Source organism: Carassius gibelio, chromosome B15 (assembly GCF_023724105.1).
Source record: "Carassius gibelio isolate Cgi1373 ecotype wild population from Czech Republic chromosome B15, carGib1.2-hapl.c, whole genome shotgun sequence".
In the NCBI taxonomy this organism is placed as follows: Eukaryota; Metazoa; Chordata; class Actinopteri; order Cypriniformes; family Cyprinidae; genus Carassius; species Carassius gibelio.
The window spans coordinates 17,188,344-17,209,631 of NC_068410.1; the positions used below are offsets into that span (position 1 = coordinate 17,188,344).

The window sequence follows — 21,288 nt, forward strand, 5'->3', positions numbered from 1 at the left end:
TTTTTTATTTATTTATTTTTTACAAGTGTCACAGTGACATCATTTACCCTGGAAATGCCTAAACATCTTACCGCAACACAAAGGAAGACCAGTCGTCATTCATACAAAGCCTGTGAAGGGAGTTAAATCTTAATATCAGAAAATATCAGACTGGACCCGGATGTGGATTCTCCCACTGTATACTGCAGGGTCACCAGAGGGCGCTAGAGGTACAAATTCAGTCAGTTTGTGAGCTACAAGTACAACTGGAACAAAAACAAGATAGAAGACACCAACCAGACTTTTAAAGTATATCCCTGTGTAAGTCAGAACAAAGCAACAGTCTTAAAAACTAGTAAAACAATAAAAATGTGCAATAAAAAGGTAAATCATAATGCTAAAAGTAACACTAACCTACTTCAATCTTTTCCTCACAATATGTATTTGTAGTTGAGGAAAAAGAATAACTACATATTAAAAATACCAACTGCAATGTGTATATACAGTTGGGTCCCAAACCCTGAGCCCACTAATGAAATATTCATATTAAATGAATAGTTCATACAAAAAGAAACATTTGCATCATTCTTAGGCCATTTGAGATGTATATGAGTTGTTTCTTCAGTGAAATGGATTTGGAGAAGTTTTTGAGAAACCTGATATATTATGTGTTTATCACAAACACAGATTTGACAGACAATTCCCAATATTTTACTTGATAGACTGGAGTCTTATGGATTACTTGTGGATTATTATGATGTTTTTATCAGCTGTTTGGACTCATTCTGATGCCACCCATTCACTGCAAAGGATCCACTGCTGAGCAACTAAGGCAGTGCTAAATTTCTCCAAATCTGTTCTGCTAAAGAAACAAACTCTAATCTTGGATGACCTGGGTCGACAAAACAACAAAAAATCCATTCTCTTTTTTTCATTACAAATGACACCATCAGCATAACAGTCTGATTAAAAATGAACGGACTTCTTAAGCATGAAATTCTTTTTAAAAGCATGCACTCAAGCTGCCACAAACTCCACAAGTATGTGCAAAAACCGATATATTGCAGTCGTAAAACCTAACAGGTGTGTCACACTGTGCTTTTAGCATCAAAAACAATGGAATAGTGCACAATCTCAGCATAGTTCGGCTCAGTCGTGCTTGGAATCACAGTCTTCTCCGGGCAGCGAGGGTCCTGCATTAGAGCTGCTAGAGACTCACGCTCGGTCCTGTTTTTCTTTTGAAAAAGAATTAAATGAAATGAGCCATTGATATTGATTGGACTAAATGTTGAAATGATTATACAACACTTTGTCTACCTTTTGTCCCTTTTGTGACGTGTTACTTCTCCCACTTTTACTAGAAAGAAATAACAATAGGAGATTTAAATGTCAAGGTTTTTTTTTTTTTTTTTTTTTTAAATCAAAGCCACATAAACGTTTGCAATTTAAATTGACACCATTCTCTACTGCTGAGACATGAACATGAATCTGTTTATGTCGCGTGAAAGCACAGATGTGGTTGATGTGGTCTTGTTCTATGCAAGCCACTATGTATCCTGTTTACGAACATGATGCATGTCATTGGTCTAGGTAAGCTACCTTGCTTCCTGTTTGCCTCCTCCGATCTCACCTGTATGGTGATATGCAAAAAGAAAAGAGCAGAATTTAACCTGATTTTGTTAGAAAGCAGGTATACTCACCAGAGGACAACCAAAATGATAATCATTATGAGGGTGATTGCAGCAGCTGACGAGAAGCAAATAATGATGAATATCACTGCGGGAAAAAAAACATTCATTACAAATCAATTCACCACACTTCTAAACATCAGTATTGATAATCCAGGCCTGATATGTGGAAAACTCACTGTCTTGAGTCTCATCACTAGTTACATCCACTCGGATGCAAACATTAGCCGTGTGGTGGTGGTACGAGACGTGGCATATGTACAGTCCTGCATCCAGTTCAGACACTGGCTCTGTAAAAACTAATGCCATGCCCTCTGTGTCAGCTGCTGACCCGTCCTCCCTGGGATGAGAACAATTCAGAGCAGTGTCTTAAATAACAGCTTTAAAAAGTCTACTTTTTTCATTGAAACTGCTAGATGGAAGATTTAGAAGAGTTTTGATTAATATGTCTGAAATTAGCACAAACAAAACTACATTACAATGGATGTCTGGAAAAAGTTAAAGGGGTAGTTCACACAAAAACGAAAACTATCCTAATTTACTCATGACTTTCTTTCTTTCTGGCTTTCTTTCTTTCTTTCTTGGAATTCACATTCTCTCTAGCTCTGAGTCAGAACACTCAAAAAAGTGTGTACGTTTTTGTCTTAGTTTTAGTTTTATTGTGGTTTGTCCTTTTTATCAGTTAAAATATTTATATTTATCTTTATTTTTCTTTTTAGTATTACTATTAATTAGTTTTAGTAATTTAATTTACTATTTTAAAAACTATTAATTTAATTCTTTTGTTTTCAGTTAGTTTTGTTGTTTTTGCCTTTTTTATTAGTTAATAAATATATTTTATGCTTTATATAAATCTATATATCTATCTATCTATCTATATATATATATATATATATATATATATATATATATATATATATATATATATATATATATATATATATATTCGTTTTAGTTAATCTAGTACTTAGTACAAGTTAAACTAAACAAAAATAAGAAATGCTTCTGCATTTATTGTCAAGCAAAAAGAATCCTTTAGAACTTCACTGACAAATGCAGTAAAAAACCCCATGTAAAAACTGAAGCTAGCCCTATTTATCCCTTTGAGTGTCTGAAATGAAAGAAAATTCAGTGTGCTGCATTTAGGTTTTGAGAGTGCGGCAGAATTGTATAACTGGCCTTGATACGGTCATGATGTTTTTCTGTAACTTTGAATTCTTGAGTATGTTGTGCCATATTTAAGCATGCATGATTCAGCATACCTGTAACATGTTGTCTTGTACGACGGAACATTGCCGTGGGCTCTGAGAAGTATCTTCTGATTCGAGAAGTTTTCTTGCAGTTCTAAGCGATGCTCATTCTGGCCATGACTTCTACGTTCAAGTGTGGTTTTGTTTAAAACCTCAATAGATGAGATAGCTAAGTAGAAGAAAAAGCAGATTACATTTACTGAATGAATAACAAGAAATCATGCCAGTCGATATTTTAGGGTTGAGAAAAGCTTACAGTATTTTGGAACATGTAGTGTCCGTCTTTCATCCCTGCCGAGCTTGTTCTGGATCAGACATATCAAATCTTTCCCCTCATACTGACCGAGTTGAAATTCATGAGTTAAATTGACTTCCACTTTGATTCCATCATATCTGGATTCATTAGTCGCCAGCATTACAGTGTCTTCATCGGGAAAGACCCAGGAGATGTTGGGTTTCACCCCATCGCCGGTGTACTCACACACAGCTTGCCACATAAGAGTGTAACTCTCTTCACCCAGAAACGCACGGCTTACAGACGGCCCTAAAAGCAAAGAGATTTTCATTACTTGATGTGTCGATTTTGTAGTGGTCATTTTGGGGTTAAAATGAACTTATATTTTTCTTGAAATTCAAGCGATAAGAAGCATAGCAGTTTCACAGTGATGATTAGGTCTTTTATAAAACGTATGAATGGACTGACATTTAGCTCTCTTAAGCAATCACATTCATTCAATTCTAAGTCTGGCTCAAGCGTCAAATTACTTTTGGGGTTAATGTAATAGTAAAACTTACCTAACGACGGGAGGACGATGCTCTTGTTCTCTGGTTTCTCTAACCCTCGATGCTTAACCACACAGGTCACAGTGCATCCGGCATGTGAGTGAATAGGAATACGTGCCACGCTCTGAACGACAACCATATGACTCTGCCGAAGCTCATGTTGAGTCATTGCAAGTTCTCTAGAGCTATTATTGATGCCGTGGCACTCTACAGGCCAGGTGATGGCCGCTGCTGTGGTCTGGCTCTGCACTGAACACACCAGCGATGCGTAAGCAATGCCACTGCCCCATTCAACACTAGACTGCAGGGTAATATTCGGTGGTGCTACAACCCAAAAACATAAATTTCATGTCAGAATGTTTGATATATTGTGAGCTGCATATGACAACAGGATCCATGCATCCATCTATTAATCCATATATACTATATCCTTCTATCCATCAACCATTCATCCATTGTTCTATCCATCCATCCATGCACCCACCTACTTATCCATCCATCCATCTATTGTTGATTCATGCATCTATTTATCCATTAAATCATTGATCCATCCATGCATGCATCCATTGTTCTGTCATCATCATCATACTATTCATCCATCTATCCATCCATTCTTCTGTTATCATCAACATTGTACTATGCATCCATCCATCCATCCATCCGTTAACCTATCCATACCTCCATCCATCCATCCATTGCTCTATCATCATCATTGTACTATGCATCTATCCATCCATCCATCCATCCATCCATCTATCCAACAATGTCTTACCACACACAGGAAGAGTAATCTGCCGCCTCTCTTCTTCCGTGAAGTCAGGATGGTCGACTATGCACTCAATTACATATTTGTGAGCCATGCAGCTAGGCACAGTCAACACACTCCTGACAGAATAAGATCCATTATAGTGTAGGTCTTCAGACTCAACTGTACTATAAATATTTTTGGAATGAACCCAGGACACATTTGCTGCAGGTACAGCATTGGAGGCCGAACACTCAATGCGAATGTAGTCTGAATCCTCTTCTAAATTCACACTGATATTTGGGGGAAATGTCACTGAAAGTGAAATGAAATCAAGCTTAGTTGACTATCTTTGGTTGTAGAGTGTAGAATATCAGTACAGTGTGATGATATCATAAAAGCAAATATAATACCTGGCAGTAGGATTTTTGGAATTACTTCAATTGTAAACTGCAGGGAAACTTGATGTCTACGGTAAGAGGCCTGGCAGAGATATTGTCCAGCTAGGTGCAGCTCAACAGGTCCTCTGACAAAGAGATCATTGCCAACCACATCCACATCCTCAGGTAGTGGTTGGCCTTCCCTTGATCAAGTGATACAAAAGTGCAAAGCAAGCTTTTTACAACTTGTTTCAGTGTGCTTATTCTGTAGTCAACACATCAGAATACAATATACATTTTTTAATGTGAATCAAATCGACAGTTTCGTGTGGTATCAGTGCTCTTTTGAATTTTACATTTTATGCTCATATTCAAGGCCTTCAGGGATGATATAATAACATCTTACCTGGAACATTTCACTTTAGAACTTGGTACATTGCCCAAAACATCCATCATGATTGTAATGTCCGTGTCCCCCTCCAATAGCGCCAGTGAAGTCTGGTTCTCACTGTTAATAACATAATCAAGGTTCTTCAGCTGAAGTGAGGAAAGATCTGGATGGAAAAAGGTTTTACAATTTAGAAAGTGCTTTTAATATATGTGCATATATTCAGTTTAAAGAGTGCTGGTACTCACAGTAAATTGGCAAAGTGATTGTCCTTGTGTTTATGAATGGGAGAAACGCATAGCTAAATACACAAGAGATATTTTCTCCTTCATAAGGATCTGATGGGAACTGATATGAACTGATAACTGAATCCGGTTTGGAGACATTTCTCTGTAAAGGTGGCGTGTTTTTGAATTCGGGCAGCATCCATGTGATATTTGGATGTGGCCTCCCCCCTGTTGCTGTACAGATGACCACTTGAAAGTCTTCTTCTCCTTCTTGGACCAGGACGGTCTTCATGCTTATAACGGGCGAAACTGTTAAAAAGAAGAAAAGTGCCAGTAAGAACAAGGAAGTTCCTGACAAAGAGACTGCTCTTCTTAGAAAACTGAGAAGAGTATCTGTGAGTTTAATCTTAAGGTTAAACAAGCATACATTTGAGTCTAGAGTAGTTTAAACAGCTGCTCTGTCTGTTTACCAAGCTGTTGGAAATGCTAACTATAGCTTCAAGCAAGGTATTTCTCAGTGAATGAAAGATGCTTGGTTTAGATGTCATGATTCAAGAAAAGATAAATGCAAAAGTTGTGCCATTTGAAGTACTCTGAGTGCTAAAACCCGTTCACTAACTACTTGCAAAATGATTTAGCATTTAACACTTAAGGATTTCAATTAAGCTGCACAGTGTGCTACGTTTGTGGTCAGACAGCTGCTACAAATGTGACAGTACCACAGGAAACACTTGTGCACTAGTGCAAAGGACAATACCAGCTTGATTTCTCAGTTCTTTCTTTTAGGTTTCATCCTGAACAATTGTAGCTATTGCAAAAGAACAGAAAAGTAGCTTATGTGTCGTGCACTCCCTGGCTTTTCCCAATAACGCTACAGAACAGAACTTACCAAATGTGTCCACCTCTATGCTGGCTCTTTTGGGTTCTGTAAAAGCTGGATGCTCAACCACACAGGTAACATTGCTCTCATTATTCATAATTAGGGGGAAGCGAAGTACACTGACTGAACTGGATGTGCCATTGGTATGAACTGGATTAATCGTGTTCACAGAGAAGATGTCGCCTCTTGGAAGGGCACCAGAGATCTCCCATCTAATCACAGCTTCAGGCTTGGCTCCAGAGGCAGAGCAAGTGACAGCATGGTAGAGGGTCCCATTCACAACTTCCTTTTCCACAGTTATGTCAACATCAGGCCGAGCTTAGAGACAAATCAGAGGTATTGATGAATTTTTCATAATTTATTCATTGTTCATATTTCAAACCCATGCATGAGTTTCTGGGGAGAAATACATTTTTGCATACTCACCAATAACACTAAGAACCATGGTTTCCTTGGTTTCATCCTCTTCAGAGTCAAATACACAAGTGTACTCTCCCTCTTGATCAAAGCTGGTCACGTTCACCTTTACAGTAAGGTTTGTAATTGATGCAGGGATGTCAAAGTTTTCTTTTTTGAAAGATTTGTCACTAGATAAGTAACCTGCCATTTTCTTTGCCCTTTTTGAAGAATCAATACGGTTCCAGGAGGAGAACAATATGCTACTTTGTCCAGTAAACAGACAACGCAAGTAGACCTCCTCCCCCAAAATCCCTGTCACCTTCTGGTTAAGAACCAAGTCTTTAGTTTCTGGATCTATAATAAAGAGAGAAGGACAAATATTACTCAGTTTTGATTACATAGTTCATTACAGTAATCATTAAGCTAACAACTAATTGTATTTGTTGTTTACATCTATAATGTTCCGTTCTAACAACTTATAAAGCACAGTCAGGGGAAGTGTCGGCACCTGGCACTCTTAATAAACTCAGATTTCTTCATTTGTGACAGGACAGCCAACAAAAGCATTTCTTGACATGTCCATTTAACACCCTAATGTTTTGTGAAATGAATCCTGAAGGGCACGTATTATGGAACCCAAGGTAAATTAAGAATCCACTTTCTTAAAAGGAGAGTTTAAATAGAAAAACTGTCATTTTATTTACTCTTGTGGTTCCAAACCTGAAAGACTTTGAGATTTTGAAGAATGTCTTGACTGATCTTTTCCATGTAATTCAACTGTAATTCAGACTTTTTTGCATTCAGTTCCCTTTCATTGTGATGTAAAAGAGATGCCAGCACAGGATTCAGAATCTCTCCAGTTGTGTTCCAAGTAAGAAAGAAAGTCGAGATTTAAAAGGGTAAATAAATGATGACAGAATTTAAATTATCTTAAAAATGCATTACTTAGGCAATATTGCTTGCAATGTTTTAAAGAATATTAATTTGGCCTTAATAGCAAAAGTGCCATCACATGCAGCGTGCATAGAGTCTGAGCTGCTTTGCACAAAAGGAAGCAGATGTTTTTTGTTTTTCAGTCATGTGACAAGACTTTCCAACACAGCTCTTTTACACACATGTTGCATGCTGCTTTAAACCACACACATACCACTCTCTAATTCTGTGTTCAAAATCACAGCTGTTGAATGCGTCATTACTGCCCTGATTTGATGATGTTACAAATCTTACAATAATGGCTTGAGCAAAAAGAAAATAATAAATAAATAAAAAGCCAGCATATTTTTTGCATCTTGCATTCTATTGCTACTGTGCGTGCACTAAACAATTTAAACCACAAAAGAAAATAATTTTATGTTTTCTAGTAATCTAATTACACCACTACCAAATGAATACAAGCCAGAATAGATTTTCCATGCCCCAGCATTTATGGGTTTCAGAATGAAAGGTTAAGTGGTTGTCTGGCGAAGGACAGTGGAAATGCCTTAAGCAGAATTTGTGAAAGAATCTTCATTCATTGCATGCAGCTCTTCTCAATGAGCAACAGATTCAACAGATTTTTATCATTATTATCACCATCACATACTTAAAAGGCTCAAAAAAGCTCCAAATACCAATAGCAATGATTCAAACAAAAGGCTAATATATATATACAGTATATACACACACACACACATTGCACAACTGTAAAGCCCGCCTGAAATTCTCATTCCCTCCCTTTTCTCTGGAAATATCTTCTCAGTGTGAGCAAAGTCACAGACTGAAATGAAATGCAATGCAATGTGTGTTCACATTTTTTTTAATCAATTACTATTCATTTACATTAATCTATCTAATATCTGTCTGTTTTTGTATCTAGCCTATCAGAAAATATGCAAGCTTTTCAAAAGGACCAGAAAACACAACAGCATCATCTGATCAAATTAAGCAAAAAATAATAAATCCTGAGACACTGTGAACCTACCTTGCATGTCCCTGCTGTGAGCAAAATTCAGAACCATTGCTAAAATAAAAAATATTGGCATGCCCATGTTGAAGTCATTAAAGAAGGCAACTGGAGCAAAAAACACTTGAATGTGTGTGCTAGGGTGTGTGTGTGTGTGGTTGAATCTGTTAGACTGTGGGGCAGAAGAGGTCACAGTCAGCTGCCAAAGAAGTGTGTGCATATGAGTGCTCACTCCTCACCCCAAACCCCAAAATAGTCGAGCTTTGAATAACCCACAAACTGCCTTTCTACACTATACATTTTTAGATCATTACATCAAAAAGAAATCTTACACATATTTATTATGGTCATATATGATATAGCATTTTTTTCCAGTATGTTTTGGTATGACAATCTGTAATGATCTTATGATAATGAGATAATAAGATGATGAGTTGTTTGTGTGATTTTTTTATTCAAAGATAGAGCCACAAATTTAGAAACATATGCCACAAAAGTTTCCATTTACATGTTGATGACATTTTACTCCTAACCTAGATCGAGAAACTAGATCGGTCCTAATATTGATCCTATTAAAATACTTGTGTTTTAAATATGAATCATGAAACTTACATTCAATTACTACATTAACAGATTATATATAATGGGGAAAAAATCATTCTCATTGTGTAAAAGCTGTCAAAACAGCTTTTTATCCCCTGTCACTTAAGGTATAACCTCTATTCGCTTACAACTGTCAATTTGTCAGTTATCATTCTTAGTCATACATCCTCTTTCAGTCCTGTTTGACAAGTGAGTTGTAGAGAATGGAGGTCCCCGCTTTGGAAACTACTCTAAAACTGTTGACTCATTGGGTTACGGGGTACTGAGGTTTCAACTGCATTTTTGACTCATTCACTGAACAATGAAAAAGCAGTTTCAGTCCACGGCAGACACTTCTCTTGAGGTTTCTCAGTTTCCTATTTCAAATAGGTTGCTGGATCGTTTTCCATCTGTTCTGTTAAGATGTAGGAGTTACTGTAACTTGCTATGAGTATTGCTGTGCGTAAAAACACTCAAACACTCAGAAAAACTGACATGTCAGTCGTAGACACAGACACGTATTCTCACACGTTTCTACCACAGAATGACAGTTATCAAGGTAAACAGGAAGACTATGAGCCAGATACCAACCTCAGTGCTGGGTTCCTGTTAGTCACTGTTAAAAGTTAAAATCTCCTTTAAAGGCAGTCAGTGGAGCTTGTGCACAACCCTCTATATTCATCACATATTCGCTTCCTGCTGCCTCCATATCAGTTTTGATTACTAAAAAAATGGATGTGTGAAATGTCATTAGATTGGTCTATAATGATACTGTGTCATTGTCACACCTTACAGTTTGGAAGGACTGTAAATGCAACTGAATACTGTAGCTATCACGTCTAAAAATCAAAGGCAATTACATTTACAATAATTACATTTGGAGATAAATTGTTTATTGATACAGAGTCCACTGATATTGACTATGCTGTGATTCACTTTGATGAAATGCAAACGAAAATTTAAAAACTGCGAATTTATACCTTACAGTATTTTGGGAATTGCTGTCTATTACATATACTTGTTTATTAGCATTGTTTATGGAAAGGCCGTGAACTTTAAGCCATAACGTGGCCTTCTAGTTTGCCGTCTGTGTTTCATGATGTTTATTAGTCCTTTATTAGTAGAAAAGGTAAATGTGTACTTAGAATTTATAAGAACGCCTGATTTTTACATAAAAACATCTAATACTGATGACATTGATAACAGATGGCAGATGATTTGATGTCCACCCCACGTTTCTGATAGGCAGCCAAACTTTCGCCCACCACTCACTGTCACTGCGAAAAACTAGAAAACTAGGTAGCTTTCCCATGCCAACAAGCACTGATGTCCTAACATTGGGGAGTCCACATTTCCTCCGGCCAAAGGATGATGTCAGCAGAACATCCTTCTCATAGTGGAGCTCAAGGGACATTTTACTAAGCCTACTCCATTCCAGATGGATAAAATCAATCAGTCTTACATAACAGAAGTAAAATGGGTTTGATTCTAAAAAAACTAATTTATTCATATAAAATATAGAGATAAAAGTCCAGTTCTGATGAAAGTATTGCATGCTGAGACAATAGGCTTGTGAAGATTGGGAACAGAATGCTATTAATTAAGTGGCAAGTAATTACAATTATATCTCCTTTCATGCGTTATTTGTTCAAGCTGACACAACAGAAAATCCACACGCAACTTGTGAATGAGAGCGTAAAGTACTGCCTGTAGAGGCACGACATTGGAGGGAATAATCAATAAATTTCTTGAAGCTGAATCCTACATAAATGCTCCCTTAAGTGTGCTATATTTCGTGCCCTGGGGAACCCAATTTAAGCATAGTCAGCATTCCACCTGACCGGCCAACCAGATATCATGCATTTTTATGAGGTCATTAAAACTTTATGTTTTTCATTGTTTTCAGCAATAGGTCTAATCATTCCCAAAATGTGTCCTTTATGATGAGAACTTAATCAAACAAGTATCACTTTCTGAGGGAAATTTTAGAAGGAAAAGAAATAATATAAAAGAAGTCATCAGTCAGGCCAAGCACGACCCATGACTGCCATCTAAGGGTAAAAACACAGTGCCACAGATGTTCAGTAGACAGTTCTCAAAAAATGGCATTAACATGAATTTATATATATAGTAAAATAAATGTTTAAAACTTTGATAGTAGTAGTAGTAGTAATAATAATAATAAAAATATAATGAATAGTTAATTAGTAAAATGTCAATAATTTTACATTTAGAAATAATTATAACAAATATTTAACTTTAGGCTAGATAAACAAGGAAATAAAAAATAAAAACAGAAAAGAAACAATATAAAAATAACATTGGGAATAATAATAATGATAATGATAATAATAATACATATATATATATATATATATATATATATATATATATATATATATATATATATATATATATATATATATACACTGTGTGTGTGTGTGTGTGTGTGCGTGTGTGTGTGTGTGCGTGTGTGTGTGTGTGTAAAATACCTTTATATGTATTATCTAAAATAGTGTTTACTTATATTTCATATCTAAGAGTTTATTTTGATGTCTTTTAGGAACACTTCCAAATGTGTATTAAATGAACTTTTGGAGGAATCTACATTTACATTTATTCATTTGGCCATTGTAACAGTATTAACTGCACATTAGGTGAAATTAGCAGTGCAGCTAGAATACAGAAACACATTCATTCTTTCCGTCTCATGAAATGCATGAATAAATGCAAACCAAAAAAAAAAAAAAATCTCCTTAAAGCTGCATTTCCCAGGGGAGCTGTCTCTGTGCTGATCTAAGAGGTTCAAAGTGGTGTTCATCTAAAATGGTCTGTCATGCTTGCTGTTGCAACTGTCTGTTCATTTGCATTATTGATCTGGCTCTAATGACCTTACAGTCAGCCTTTGCTTTCAGCATCCTTGTGTATGCTTCAGTGTTTTAAATGCACTTTATATAAGTTGCACAATTAGGTTTCTGATAGTGTCAAACAGCTAAATGATGAGCCTGCACTGATTTGTATCACAAATAAATGTCTAGAAAGGAATGGACACGAGATAGAAGTGCTCTCTAGCTTCCTGCCAAACTGCTCCAGCCACATAATCACTGCTCAACCTTTAATGTGATACAACAGAGACAAAAGATTCTGTTTACTCTGTTGTGTTTGCTTGTGCTGACTGTAGAAATAAATGTGGCCAGGAGTATCAGTCAGAAGCCCTTGCCCTTGATGTTTATAAACAACAGCTGTAGTAAATCATTGCCGATGGTGAGATCAATTGCCCTAATAGGCCGATGTTAATCGCAAGTAATTAGTTGTGCTATTAACGCTTAATGTGAGGTCCTTTCAGCTCAAGATATAAACCACCATGCACTTTCTTCCAGAAAATTAACCTGAAACATAAATAGGAAAATGAAAGAAATGGTTAAGAGAAAATGTATTACCTATCAATAATCAATAGTCAACAGTCCACTCTTTATACAGTAGAAGTGATTAAATAATAATAAAAATTATTTATAAATGCATATGTATAGTGACAAAAATTTAACAAACAAATAAATAAAATACATTAAATGTTAAATAAAATGTAAATATTCAAAATGAATGAATGAACAAAAAGCTTGTGTTTGTGTGTATACAGTTAGTGTGTGTGTGTGTGTGTGTGTGTGTGTGTGTGTGTGTGTGTTTGTGTTTGTTTGTGTGTGTGTGTGTGTGTGTGTGTGTGTGTGTATAAATTTCACCGATTATAAAGTTTAAAGTTACAAATAATTACAAAAATACATTTAGCTGCTGCTGATGGCTAATAAAAAATGTCTAATAAGATAGAAATAAACAAGCAAGAAATAAATGTTAAATAAAATGTAAATATTATTATTTTCTCATACAATAGATACGAAATATAAATTGTATAAAATTAACATTTATTTTTTAAATAATTTTGTTCATTTAATGGTTCAATAATAAAGTTCAAAGATAACCAATATGTAGCTGTTAATGATGAGATTGTCAGTTAAACAAAAATAAAATAAAATAAAATAAATAAGAACCATCACTTCAAAGACTAAATGTTTTGATTTTTCTACAACATATTTATATTTAAATATTTAAAAATATTTAAGCTTTTTTCTTTTTGTCACAAACAGTAGCTGAAGTTCTCACCGATGGGTAGTAAATCAGTTCATTTATATTTATTTATTTTGTACAACAAACCTTCTGAACGACCTTCCCAGGTCTGCAATTCAGGCAAAAGCCAGCTATAATTCATTCAAAACATCTCTATACAGCACTCTCCCACAAATTTAATTAATAAAAGCAAATGTTATGCATCAGTTGGGGTGATAAATATATTTCTCTCCTCAAGGGCGTTTTGACTTAACAAATAAATTGGTTGTTCATTAAATCACGTAGTTTGTCTTACAGATAAAACCACAAAGAGAGGCTGAAAAGTACTGATATATTTTAGTTTTTTATAGATTTTTATTCTCTCTCTCTCTTTCTCTCTCTCTCTTTCTCTCTCTTTCTCGATACTTTGCTGCTCTTTTGTGATTTAGTGATGGAAATACTGAAAGGCAGACACTTTGTAACCGCAAAAAAAAAAATAAAAAAAAATAAATCATCCAAACCCACCAAAATAAAACCTGCAAAAGTGGAAAATTAATCTTTACACTTAAATATCAGCAGCTTCTACCAAAAAGCAAGAAACCGAAACGACTCTATAAACTTTAATAGATAAGAGACATTTAATACCCACACACAGACCTCTAATACCAAAGTAACGACTGCCAAATAAAATAAGCAGATCTTTGATTTGACCTGTAGCCCAACCAGTTTTTCAGTGTAGGCTAGTCATTAAAACATGTGAGGTTTACCTCCCGGGTGGTTAGTGACTCACTTGTTCATCACCAGCTGCTTTATGGTGTCCAACAGCTAAACCTACAAGGAACAAGATGCTATTATTCTACATGACATTTCGCTACTAATAGTTTTCAGGGCTAGAATTTTGGTTCAGTAAAACAGTCCGACTGGAGCCAGACATGAGGCTAGACAGTTTTATTGCATTCTGGCATTACACAAGCAGCGAGAAATGAAATTGCATTGTCACGGCTTCCAGAGCCTTTATCCCCAATGATGGAATGACATAAATGCACGAGCCCTCCAGGTATCGCTGCCAGTGGTGAATTTAATAACGTGACTGGACGCCCGGGCAACATGGGAACTGAGAAGCTGTCAGAAGGCCTTTTGTTACTCAGACACCAGGGGTGCCTCTAGTGAGACACAACTAATTGAAAGCACTATATTACTCTGTGATTTACAGTCAGTGGGGTTACAAATATAACTTTAAGGTCTTGCAGTCTCATAGACTATTGAATCACTTGGTTGTTTGGGGGTGGAAATATACTTTACACAACTAACCAACACAGATGCAAACCTCGGACATACATTACCTTGTTACTTAATGGCGCAAAGGAGCTACATTAAGATATCTGTCTGCCATTAAACTGAATGTGTTATTAATCAAGTTGCTATAAACATATTGATTTTAACTTACTTACTCAGCAAGACTCATCAAACTGTTGTTCAGTCATGACAGAAGTTGAAAGTATGATAGCCCATTTGCGCCACTGAATAAAACATTAAAAAAGTTAATCACAACTTTTTGTCTAACATGTGAGAAAAATCATGAAAAAAAAGCAAAAAATCAGAATTGTGAGATATAAACTTAAAACTGGAGGAAAAAGTCTAAATTGTAAGATATAAACTTTTTATCGCCATTGTAAATTTATATTTCACAATTCTGACATTATAACTCACAATTTCCAGTTTACATCATGCAATTTTGTCAATATTTTTATCTTCGCAAGTTTACTCACAACTGCGACTTTAGATTCTGCAATTCTGGTTTATTTTCTTGCAATTGCAAGTTCACAAAAAACTCTCACAAAGTCGTAATTGTGAGGAAACGTAATAACTTTGAGATATGAAGTCGCAATTACTTTTTTAAATGTAATGGTAATGGTAACGCGGTAACGTGCGCTTCTACAAGACAAAACTGACAGTAAGCGAATATTTACACTAGAGCTCCCCTTGTGGGAGTGTAGAGAATACAATGTGTACAATAAGTACATATTTCCCAAAAAAGGCTTCCGTAGCTAAACATGTCTATGTACACACTTGTGGACACATTTTTCTTTTTACACAGGACACATTTTCCCATTCCACTGCACTACTTTAGCAATCTTTTGTTTTTTAAACACTCACTAGACAGAAGTGTCTGACAATTGTGCTTGAGCCTCGCAGCAGTGCATTCTGAAAAACATGTTTTTTGCCCATTTGTCTTGTGTTTTTCAACCACATAAACATGTCCTGTGTGAATGTGAAAGTTGTTTAGTTTCATGCTTTTGTTTATTTATTTATTTTTTTGTTCTCTTTCCACTGATTAGATTTTTCATTTTCATTGTTTACATTGTGAGTTTAATATCATTTTTCAAACAAAGCGCACATTTTAAGATCAAACACAGTGCTGCTTGCATCGGCCATTAGGCAAATTAAAACATAAGCAGACTATTTTGACAGCAAGATTAAATTGTGTCTGAATTTTGCTATAAATTGTTTAGCCCCTGAATCCTTTGTCAAACAATGCTAGGATGAACAAGACAAAATAATTTTGTATATTTTGGTTTTTGAGTCATTTATCGAGGTATGTTGTGTACAGAATTTCAATAACTTTAGTTAATGCACCATCTACGTAAAACATTTGGCAACTAATAACATTACATAAAGAGTATGACATTAGTTTCCCCGCAATGTGGTATTGATTAGAAAACTGCAACAGGGGCCCAGAGGAGAAATTACACTGAAGGAAACATAGCGGGCCAAGGTAAAGAGGTGTTACTTGAATACTTCCTTATAGTAGCCTTTTCGACTTGTAGAGAAATGCTTAGCTCTTTTCTTTTCCTTCTCCTCCACAGTTCATCTTTCTTCCTGTGGAATTTTAGTTGGCACAGGCACATAATAGAGCATTCGGGGGCAATTTAGACTTATTTATTATATGTTTTAATGGCTTTTTGGGTGTAACCATGGATGAAGTCAAGTGTTATTTAACACTGAAGTCTGAATTTGCATTCTTACCATTTTCTCTTCTCATTTGGTTTCTTGGCAATGTGACTGAAAATCTTAGCAATGCGCAGCACAACTCTTCAACGCTTTGACAGGGAGAGTCTATTTTGCTTCCTCTAGCGCAGCAGGCCAAAACAGAGGCTAACATTTGACCATCACAGCATGAATGCAGCACAGCCCGATGTTAAGTCCCTGTAATTAGGGCTTCAAGCTGCTTGACTTTAATGGCTTTTAAAGGCTGGCTGTTCCCCTAACATTCTATCATAAGCAATTTATTAGACTCTGTAACCTCATCCTCCTCCCTGCCATTGTAGAAATGTATTTTGTGGTGGACCGCTTTTAAAAATATAACAAATCCTTTTTAATACTGGGATGCCTTAATCCCTGGTCTCCTCAGCTTTCATTAAAAGAATCAAGAAGGAAGAGCAATTAATCAAACCAAATGACTGTGGCAAGAACGTTTAACTGAACAGCTGCTAAGTTGCTTATAACAGGGCAGATGGGAGGTTTGAGGGATTGGACAAATATAATGAACTTGACAATGAATGCAATAGTAAAAATTATTTAGTAAAGTATTTATTTGCCGTATAGTCATATTTTGCTGTTCTTTATTTATGCCTAAATTTAAGATGTTTTTAAAAAAATATATATATTTAAAGCAAGAAACGATGAGACGAGAATGAACTTACCAAACAGTCCTATAATAATCAAAACTCCAGGGAACACAGGACAGGCAGAGACACACAGGAACACAACATGGATGTTACGACTAGAACCGACAAACACTAACTGAACTTACATGGCTGAACTCAGGACCTATGGCCCTCCTTAGGCTTAACGGGGGATCAGGAGTCCTCCCTGGGCTAAACGGGGAATCAGGAGCCCTCCTTGGGCTTAATTGGGGGTTAGGAGCCTCCCTGGGCTACATTAGATTTGATTATATTAGATTCAACTTTATTGTCATTGCACATGTAAGGTACAAGGTAGCGCAATGCAGTTAGCATCTAACCAGAAGTGCAATAAGCAGTAAGTACAGAATATACAAGGTCTGCAATATGTACAATAACTATACAGATAAGTATTATGGACATAGTCGTACAGTCGTAACTCGTCCATTTTGTTCACCAGTGACCGCGCATTAGCGAGGAAAATGCTAGGTAAAGAGAGCCGGAGCAGTATTAGCTTTAGCTTAGCTCTTAGACCTCTGCGCTTCCCCCGCCTTTGTTTACGATCTCGACACCGCCTGCGAGCACTTCCGCCCAGCCGGGTAGAGTGCGTAGCCTCGGGTGTTCTGGAGATGTCAGGGGTGAGTCGAAGATTGGTGTTAAACTGTTGGTACAGTCCTCACCAATATCCAAAAGCTCCTATCAGGTGTAGGATGTTAAAGCAAAGCTGTTCAGTATGAACAGATCCGAGATGAGCAGGAAAAATACTGCAAAATTGCAAAAACTGGACTGGACGATGTGTACACACTACCATCTTGGTCTTCTATATGGGGAATCAGGAGCCCTCCTTGGGCAAAACTGGTAATCAGGAGCCCTCCCTATGCTTAACTGGGGTGTCAGGAGCCCTCCCTGGGTTCAACTGGGGGTCAGGAGATCTCCCTGGTCAGGGAAGTGCCTGGAGGAGCAGGCACAGCAAGATGCTTTCGAGGAGCTGGCACTGGAGCAAGCTCTGGGGCTGGAGACGACACGGGAGCAAGCTCTGGGGCTGGAGCCAACATGGGAGTGAGCTCTGGGGCTGGGAGGAGGGCTGTGAAATGTCTTTCCCTCCTCATTTTCCTCCCTTGGTTATGGGTAAACCAGGCGGCTGGCAGGCTTGTGTAGGCCGCGGCCAATGGGCTTGACATCAGCGCGGCCGGCAGGGCTGACTTGGGAATGGCCAGCGGACTTGACTTGGGAATGGCTGGCGGAAGGGTTGCAGATCAATATCAGAGGTTCTCCAGACACCGGATGACTGCCTCTTTCCAGTCGAGGTTGGTGGTGTCTAGGAGCTCTGCGTGGTGATGATATGTTATCCGGAACCGCAACAGAATCATTAGGGTTCCCCCCTCGAGGGAGATGGCAAGGGCGAGTCGCATGAACACCCTCACATAACTGACAGGATCAGAGTTCGATTGAGCCACGGCATGCTCAGTCCACCATGTTTAGTCACCATGTTTACTTTTTAAAAAACGGAAACCAAACAAGGGTTGAGGGGGTGCCGCTTACAGTCATGCTTGGTTCTTCTGTCATGGTTGAGCTCTGTGGCAAATGAAGGAACGGAGACGAGGATAAACATAACATTACTACTCTCACCTATGGTCATGAGCTCCCGGATACAGGCGGCTTAAATGAGCTTTCTCCACAGGGTGGCTGGGCACTCCCTTAGAGATAGGGTGAGGAGCTCTGCCACACAGGAGGAGCTCAGAGTAGAGCCGCTGCTACTCCACATCGAGATTAGCCAGCTGAGGTGGCTCGGGCATCTGTTCCGGATGCCTCCTCGACACCTTCCTGGGAAGTTGTTCCGGGCACGTCCCACCGGGAGGAGGCCCTGGAGAAGACCGAGGACACACTGGAAGGATTATGTCTCAGTTTCCCCCCGTAAGAGCTGGAGGAAGTGTCTAGGGAGAGGGAAGTCTGGGCGTCTCTGCTTAGACTGCTGCCCCCGAGACCCGACCCCCGGTCTTATCACTGAAACTGCATTTTTACAGTAAAACAGCACAGTTGCGAAATACTGTATTATTAAAATTTAAAGTAACTGTTTTGTATTTAAATATGTTTTAAATTGTGATTTATTTTGGCAAAGCTGAATTATTGTAGTCATTACTCTATTAGAATCAAAAATTTTTAAACAAAAATACAGTAAAAACAGCAGTATTGTGAAATATTACTAAAAGTTAAAAGAACAGTTTTCTATTTAAATATAATTTGAAATGTGATTAATGGTTGATGTTTTGACATTCAAGAAACATTATTATTATTATTAATATTCTTTACATTTATAAAACTTGTTGTGCTGCTTAATATTTTTGTGGTTTCTCTGAAAAAAACTTTAAAGAACTACATTTATTTAAACTCTTGTATGTATGTAATGTAACACAAATCCACTATCATTTTTAAAAAAATCAATTTAAAGTGTCATTGAATAATAATTTATCAAAATTAAATAAAAATATAATAATAAATAAAATAAATACTCTAAAAACCTAAAACAGTGGTGTACATATTTTTAATATTCAAAGACTGCAGTTCGTCTTTGGACTTGGAGAAAATCTTTCTCCAAGTCTCAATATGGCAGCAACTACAGACGCTTTGGGAAATTAAAAACCAGAAGTTGATAGATGTTTTAATGATAGAGGCAGTGCTGATGAGTGTCCATGTGCACACATACTATAAATATACTCTCATATATTCTAATTATACAGTCCTTAAACCCACACAATGCCCATTCTGAGATGCCGCTGTGCAAAATCCTCCTTCTTTTCTTGTGATTCTTATCTGGTTACTGTCCACCTGTTAGCAGCACAACAGGTGGGATAAACACATCAAAATACCTCAGCGACACAAGGAAACTGTTGCAGTAAGTGCATCACTAAAGAAACATTACAAAGAGAGGCAGATGGCCACACATGGTATAATAATCAAAAGATTTAAGCTTGAAAAAGAAATCATTAAAGAAGCCAATAGTCCAGAACTACAGGAATTGGGGGTTGTATATTGTTTCAAAGGATTTCAGCTCATGTAGGATTATATCTTCTTTAGCACTGAAAACACTGTGAGGTTGTTTCACTGTCAGTTTTCAGTTAAATTGTTGCCCACCCAAACTGTTCACAGGGCTTACATGCCACGATCCCAATTAGAGCCCAGGTCATGAGAGAAGCTTTAAATCAACCATGTTCTCATTAGCAAAACCACTAACTACTGAACTGTATTTTTAGGTTCTGGTTCTCAACAGATCCCAAGACTAGTTGAATGGCTGGAGCCAATATGCACAAGACATCTGAGGGTTCTCATGGATTCTGTACCAACTTCTCACATTTTGTCTACCATCTGAAGCCTCCAGTATTCAATGGAGTGATGAAACACAACCCATTCTGTCTTTCTTCTTACTCTCACTGGGGTTCAATAATAACAAACAGTCCTTTGTTGCTTTGAAGTTTCTGTATATAAAATGCCTCATTTAGAAAGCATTTAAGAGTCCACTGGTTCATTCAAACATTTCTCATTTGAATATATATATATATATATATATATATATATATATATATATATATATATATATATATATTATTTTTAAGTTACACAGTTTAGACCGTACTCTTTAAATGATCTGTAAAAACAAATATAATTCAACAGGAAAAGAATGTAAAAATTTATAATTAACAGACAGATAGATAGATAGATTGATAGATAGATAGAAAGAAAGAAAGAAAACGGTGACAATATGTGTGTATATGTATTTATGCATTCATTTATGAATCAATTATGAATTAATCTTAATTACACAATAATTACACATTCTCACTGTTATTGCATGTTAATTACTGTTACAATATTGTACCTTATTGTCATTGAATTTAGTACAAAGCTTATGGTAAACACAGCTGCTAAAAATGTACTGTCGATTCAACAAGCGTCAGAAGTTTCTGAGCATGCTGTTGGCTGCTGTTTCTCTCTGAGTGAAGAAACGCTAAACAACAAACAGTCGTGGGAGTCATTTGGTAAATATTGGAGAGGCCTGTCGTGCTCAATGACTTGTCCTCATTCACAGAGTGCAGCAAGCCAAGTTTCTATGGAGACTGCATTTTTCTGCTGATGTAAGAAGAACTTCTTTAAACCACCCACATTCCCGTATTTTCGTCCAGATTCACTCACATAATCAGATGTGAAGCAATGACCCATAGGGAACACTTGTTCAAGATAGAAGTAGACTGCAACTTTATTTCGTTTT

General features: G+C 36.9%; 1 protein-coding gene and 1 long non-coding RNA gene across 3 annotated transcripts; one reads left to right on the top strand and one right to left on the bottom strand.

Annotated features, from left to right (window-relative positions):
- Nucleotides 1–11: 11 nt before the first annotated feature.
- On the bottom strand, nt 12–8,891 carry si:ch211-149e23.4 (uncharacterized). 2 transcript variants are annotated; one of them, XM_052576832.1, is made up of 14 exons: nt 8,680–8,889; nt 6,747–7,073; nt 6,330–6,638; nt 5,462–5,749; nt 5,232–5,379; nt 4,859–5,028; nt 4,473–4,760; nt 3,713–4,024; nt 3,174–3,461; nt 2,930–3,086; nt 1,847–2,007; nt 1,680–1,755; nt 1,297–1,336; nt 12–1,214 (listed from the first exon to the last, which is right to left on the bottom strand). In XM_052576832.1, the coding sequence occupies exons 1-14, from the start codon at nt 8,879–8,881 to the stop codon at nt 1,068–1,070; spliced, it is 2,913 nt and encodes a 970-aa protein (XP_052432792.1). In that variant the 5' UTR covers nt 8,882–8,889; the 3' UTR covers nt 12–1,067. The 2 variants fall into 2 exon arrangements, 1 of the variants encoding a protein (XP_052432792.1); XR_008157219.1 differs by lacking the exon at nt 12–1,214 and having other exon boundaries at nt 1,579–1,755; nt 8,680–8,891.
- Nucleotides 6,256–20,520, top strand: LOC127972897 (uncharacterized). The gene is made up of 3 exons (XR_008157220.1): nt 6,256–6,394; nt 6,492–6,656; nt 20,276–20,520. It is a non-coding gene; the product is annotated as an uncharacterized LOC127972897 (long non-coding RNA).
- Nucleotides 20,521–21,288: the final 768 nt, after the last annotated feature.